Consider the following 6,651-nt stretch of genomic DNA (forward strand, 5'->3'; position numbering starts at 1 on the left):
TGGTCTCGATCTGCTGACCTTGTGATCCGCCCGTCTCGGCCTCCCAAAGTGCTGGGATTACAGGCTTGAGCCACCGCGCCCGGCCTCTTTTTAATCATTTTCTATACAGCCTGCCTAGCAAGTCTCTAATAACACTAGCTTTAATAATAATAATAATAATGATAATAAGCCGGGCACGGTGGCTCACCCCTGTAATCCCAGCACATTGGGAGGCCGAGACGGGTGCATCACGAGGTCAGGACTTCGAGACCAGCCTGGCCAAGATGGTGAAACCCCGTCTCTACTAAAAATACAAACATTAGCCGGGCACGGTGGCAGGTGCCTGTAATCCCAGCTACTCAGGAGGCTGAGGCAGGGAGGGGCTTGAACTAGGGAGGTGGAGGTTGCAGTGAGCCAAGATCTCGCCACTGCACTCTAGCCTGGGTGACAGAGCAAGACTCCATCTCAAAAAAAATACAATACAATACAGTAAAACAAAAATAAATGTTCCATTCAAATTAACTTTACAGTCAACCTCCATTGGAAGAACACGGAAGAGAGTTTTTTTTTTTTGAGACGGAGTCTCCTTCTCTCACCCAGGCTGCAGTGCAGTGGCACTATCTTGGCTCACTGCAACCTCCATCTTCCGGGTTCAAGTGATTCTCCTGCCTCAGCCTCCTAGGCAGCTGGGACTACAGGTGCATGTCACCACGCCCAGCTAATTTTTTTATTTTTAGTAGAGAAGGGGTTTCACCATATTGGCCAGGCTGTTCTTGAACTCCTGACCTCATGATCCGCCCACCTCGGCCTCCCAAAGTGCTAGGATTACAGGCGTGAGCCACCACACCCAGCTGGAAGAGAGATTTCTAAATGTTCTTCTATGTCATAAAAATCAAAATAGCTTTAAAATTGCTCAAATTCTAGTTAGGTATTACTTTTCTCTTCAATATTGTTTTAAAGTAACAGAGCACTAGATCCTTTTGAAATTTTCTCCTAAACTGACTCGTCAGTTAAAGGAAGTTGAAAAGACAGAAATTACTATCATAAGGAACCAAATGGTGCATGTCTTGGACAGTAAAGATACTTAAGCTAAACACATTTAAATCAAGATGAAAATATAAAGGTAACCCTAAAAAGGTTTTTTTGTTGTGTGTGTTTTTTTTTTTTTTCTTGAGATGGAGTCTCGCTCTGTCACCCAGGCTAGAGTGCAGTGGTGCAATCTCAGCTTACTGCAAACTCCGCCTCCTGGGTTCACACCATTCTCCTGCCTCAGCCTCCCAAGTAGCTGGGACTATGGGCACCCGCCACCACACCCGGCTAATTTTTTGTATTTTTGGTAGAGACGGGGTTTCACCACATTAGCCAGGATGGTCTTGATCTCCTGACCTTGTGATCTGCCTGCCTTGGCCTCCCAAAGTGCTACGATTACAGGCGTGAGCCACTGCGCCTGGCCAAAAAGATTTTTAATATTGCTACAGACAAATGTTAACGATTTAAATTAGTGCTTTTTAAAACATTTCCGGTCCAGCGCCATGGCTCACGCCTGTAATCCCAGCACTTTGGGAGGGCCGTGGCAGAAGGTTTGTTTGAGCCCAGGAGTTGGAGATCAACCTGGGCAACATAATAAGTGCTCCCCATCTCTTTTTTTTTTTTTTTCTTTGAGATGGAGTCTCGCTCTGTTGCCCAGGCTGGAATGCAGTAGCGCAATCTCAAAAAACAAATGAAAAATTCTGACCATTAGCCCACAGTAAGAAACATCCATGCCACACACAAACCTGAAACGAGTTTCACAAAACAATATTAATTGTCGGCGGGGCGCAGTGGCTCATGCCTGTAATCCCAGCACTTTGGGAGGCCGAGACGGGCGGATCACGAGGTCAGGAGATCGAGACCATCCTGGCTAACACGGTGAAACCCCGTCCTACTAAAATTACAAAAAATTAGCCGGGTGTGGTGGTGGGTGCCTGGAGTCCCAGCCACTCGGGTGGCTGAGGCAGGAGAACGGCATGAACCTGGGAAGTAGAGTTTGCAGCAAGCCGAGATGTCACCACTGCACTCCAGCCTGGAAGACAGAGCAAAACTCCATCTCAGAAAAAAAAAAAAAAAAAAAAAAAGTTAATTGTAATACACCCTAATATTTACATCTACACTATTTTATCTAATAAAAATGCTAGTTGTGGTCCACCAAACTCATTTTACAATCCACAGCTGGCAAAATACTGATTAACATGAAGCTAGACATCCACAAGAAAAGATATACTTCTAGAGGAGTTCACTTTACGACTACCTCTACCTACCATGTGTTCTTCATATATGGCCATGAAAACTAAGAACCTTTGAGTGTCTGTGAGCTTCGTCACCTAGAATAGGCTCTGCTCACATGCTACTATAACAGCCCTACCTAAGGCACTGGGCGAAAGAAACAGTGTTTATAACTGAAGCCTACAATGAATTTCAACCTTGATCCACACCCCTCCTTCATACCAACAGGAGGCCCACAAACAAGAATCTCTGTCAGTGACACCCAGGGTCTGGGTTACTGGTACTCCCTGAACATGTTCTACTGCTGGGGGTGCTAACGGACAAGAGACTGGCCAAAAGAAGGACAGTGGTGGAACAAAAGGTTTGCATCATCAGTTAACTTATGGATAAATAACATTTGTTACCAGAAAACAAAAGCATCCTTTTAAGCACCTCAAGCGTCTTATTTAGAGCTGCTCTGGCTTCCATTTCACCTGACCTAAAAGCAAACATGAGTTTCAGTGTTTCGTTTCCCTGCCCCTTGACTTGCTTTTCATTGGCATGTTTTAGGGAATGAAGTTAACCCTAAAGAATCCTACAGGGCAGAGAGAATCCTGAGCTTAGCTCTCAAGCATCTGGATGAAGCACTTGAGATAGTCACGCTGGTATATCCCATGGAAAAACCCATGAGTGCAGCTGCAGCAGAGTTGCCAATGCACTTCCCGTGAGCCATGACTTCACAGTATGTGGCAGTGACCTGTGCTCTGCCTCCATCAAGAGCATTGGGAGGCGGTCCTCCCTGCACATACTCTAATCAAGCCCTATTCAGAACTAGTAAAGTCAAGTGACCTTGAGTGCCTTCGGAAGGGCACTTGCGTTGATTAGAAGGCTCTTTTAAGAATTTCATCCATAACTTTTAACTGCGAATCATTTTAAAACTGATTTTTTTTTTTTTTTTTGAGACGGAGTCTCAGTCTGTTGCCCAGGCTGGAGTGCAGTGGTGTAATCTTGGCTCACTGCAACCTCTGCCTCTTGGGCTCAAGCAATTCTCTTGCCTCAGCCTCCCGAGTAGCTGGGATTACAGGCGCCTGCCAGCACGCCCGACCAATTTCTGTATTTTTAGTAGAGATAGGGTTTCACCATGTTGGCCAGGCTGGCCTCGAACTCCTGACCTCAAGTGATCTGCCTGCCTCAGACTCCCAAAGTGCTGGGATTACAGGTGTGAGCCACTATACCAGGCCTAAAGCTGATGTTAAGCATTAATTTTTACAAACCCTGATTTTGCCCACTTATGGCATATCCAGAAACTGGGGCCCATGGCCCTGCCTGCTAAGATCCAGGATATTCCTAGCCACCTCAGAGGTGGGCCCCAAGCCCAGCTCTGTACTGCCTATCTGAAGGCCCAAGTACAGGTGGGGACTCACAAAGTTACTAAAGTAATTGAGAAATTTTACAAGATTTTATTTCATACTAAGGTAATCACTGAATTACAGACAGTGTCCCCAGGTCCAAAGAAAGGTTCCTAGAGCCATAATTATACACAATTATACACAGGTGCTTACTAGTTTTCAGACTACCTTCTTTGGAAGTCACAGGGTTCCTTGCACATACTGGAGACAGAGCGCTGGGCCTTCCATCTAAGTTTCCACCAAAATCATACCACTGTTTAATTTTGCTAAAGTAGTGAATGGCATCTTTTTTAAAGGACTATTTCATTAAAATTTGAAAACTGCTGCCCTAGACCTTCAGGGTGAATAATGAAGTGCCAATATCTCTGCCCAATTTTATTTCCTTCCATTTAAAAGGGCTCTGCGCCATTTCACTGCCTTAGAAGTTCATGTTTAGCTCCCAAAGGCAACGGTTCCCAAGTGCCTGACTCAAATGACAAACCCTTAAGTAGATACTTCTATCTTTTTAGTGGAACTTCACAAGGCACTAGAAAACCAGATTGAGGTTTAAAAAAAAAAAAAAAAAAAAAGCAAACAAAACCCCCTAAGACCCTAAAATATCAAAACAGTCAAGCCTTTAAATCCAAAGTTTCTTTTTAGTGGCAAAAGTTTTCCACCTGTTACCAGCCTGAGACGGGAAGATGGTAAGATTCCTCTTTCCCTGTACTCTGCCTTCCACACTCCCCATCAGAGTGCCCAGCCATGTGGCATTTCAGCAGTCACCAAACCAAACAGACTTACTTCCTCTGCTGTGTCCTTCTCTATCCGAACTATCTTGTTTTCCCAGTAGATTCGCTGAGATTCCAGCTGACTTGTTAGTAAATATGAATACTAGAAACATAGAGAATAAAGACCAAAATGTAAGTCACTGTTGTCAATCTCTGAAATCCAATTTAAAAATCTGATCTTTAATGATCCACAGAAAACTAAAACTAACCAACAGAATGTATATTTACACCGTGGTTCCACTCTTCTCAATATATACTGGACGAGGGGACAGAAATGACATTATGCTTCTGTCCTCCTGCGGTTTACAATCTAGTCAGAATAAATGTACCTATAAAAAAATGTATTCTGGTCAAGCTGACTTTAACAAGAACCACAGTGGTTTTAAATCTATGTATAACTCAAACTTACCTGTCTCCCTGCCCCCATGAAGCAGTCCTGTCCCATCCTGTCCCACCCAGCACTTGAGTCAGGCGCCCCCTTTCAGCTCCCTTAGCACTGTGCCTATCAGTAACAGCACTCAGGACAGCAACACTTCATCACCAATTTACCTGCCTGTCTCCCTGACTGGACTGTGAACTCTTTGAAAGTGAGGGTTATATCTCTACTGCTGTATCTCCAGTGCCTGGCACACGGTGGACGTCAAGAACTGTTTGCTGCGTGACTGCATGAATCAATGAACAGTGCTGTGTAACCACAGGGAAGGGACAGATGGCATATGACAGTAAGATCTGAGAGAAGGCGAGATTTGAGAGGGCACTGACAGATAGGAGGAGAACAGATAAAGACAGAGATCCGAGTCCAGAGAACTACTTGGCCAAGACAGAACTGTGGACATTAGAATCTCTTCAGAAATGAACGAGTAACACTAATAAGGCTGGTGTGCCAGGTTAGAAGACATGGCGCCAGTGGAAGGCTTTGGGGTATTATAATATCGACAAATATGGGCAACGGGGAACCCAAGGCCAAGGAGTGGTAAGGTCACATCTCCAATTTGGAAAAACCATTCTAGAAGACTAGAAGAGATATAAACATGTCTGCAGGCTACAGAGAGGGCAAGGAGAAGAATGTCTATGCTACTGAACCCTAAGCTCCACAAGAGCAGGGAGTTTGTTCAATGCTGTGTTTGCAGCACTAGCACCAGTGGGTGAGAGCAAATATTTTTCTTTTTCTTTTTTTTTTTGTTTAAACGTGGGTCTCACTCTGTTGCCCAGGTTGGAATGCAGTGGTGCAATCATGGCTCACTGCAACCTCAACCTCTTGGGCTCAAGGGATTCTCCTGCCTCAGCCTCCTGAGTAGCTGGGACTACAGGTGCATGCCACCACACCTGGCTAATTTGTTTTTAAATTTTATTTTTAGTAGAGACAAGGTCTTGTTATGTTACTGAGGCTGGTTTTGAACTCCTGAACTCAAGCGATCAAGCCTTGGCCTCCTGAAGTGGTGGGACTACAGGCATAAGCCACCACGCCTGGCTAATAAATATTTCTTTCTTTTGGAGACGGCGTTTCGCTCGTCACCCTGGGCTGGAGTGCAATGGTACCATCTCGGCTCACCGCAACCTCCGCCTCCCAGGTTCAAGCGATTCTCCTGCCTCAGCCTCTCAAGTATCTGGGATTATAGGCGCCCACCACCACACCCTACTAATTTTTGTATTTTTAGTAGAAGTGGGGTTTCATATTGGCCAGGCTGGTCTCAAACTCCTGACCTCAGGTGATCCACCCACCTCGGCCTCCCAAAGTGCTGGGATTACAGGCGTGAGTCACCGTGCCCGGCCAGTATTTCCTGTATGAACAGAATGCATGTACATACTTAATGTGGAGGATGTACTTATCCTAAATACTTAAAAGTGTTTAATCTTTTTTTATTAATACAATAATTTATTAAAGATAACAATATAAACCTCATTTTAGGCCATTTTACAGACTATCAGACTTTTAAAAGTTTTGAAATAAGCAAGTTTTCAAACGTCCATTTCCTCCTAAGGTTAAGGTATGTTTCTAAAACAACCTTTTTCAAAATGTATATAAAACATGACTCGTGGCCGGGCGCGGTGGCTCAAGCCTGTAATCGCAGCACTTTGGGAGGCCAAGACGGGCGGATCACGAGGTCACAAGATCAAGACGATCCTGGCTAACACGGTGAAACCCCGTCTCTACTAAAAAAAAAAAAACTACAAAAAACTAGCCAGGCGAGGTGGCGGGCGCCTGTAGTCCCAGCTACTCGGGAGGCTGAGGCAGGAGAATGGCGTAAACCCGG

General features: G+C 44.9%; 1 protein-coding gene across 2 annotated transcripts in view; it reads right to left on the reverse strand.

The window, feature by feature from the left end:
• Positions 1–6,651, reverse strand: part of BRAP (BRCA1 associated protein) — a 61,691-nt gene that overhangs the window by 9,998 nt on the left and 45,042 nt on the right. For both annotated transcript variants that reach the window (XM_011997884.1, XM_011997885.1), the window contains one exon: positions 4,410–4,499. In XM_011997884.1, the coding sequence (XP_011853274.1) occupies positions 4,410–4,499 (90 nt within the window). The remainder of the gene's footprint in view (positions 1–4,409; positions 4,500–6,651) is intronic.

The sequence above is a fragment of the Mandrillus leucophaeus genome, unplaced genomic scaffold (genome assembly GCF_000951045.1).
Source record: "Mandrillus leucophaeus isolate KB7577 unplaced genomic scaffold, Mleu.le_1.0 Scaffold55, whole genome shotgun sequence".
NCBI lineage: Eukaryota > Metazoa > Chordata > Mammalia > Primates > Cercopithecidae > Mandrillus > Mandrillus leucophaeus.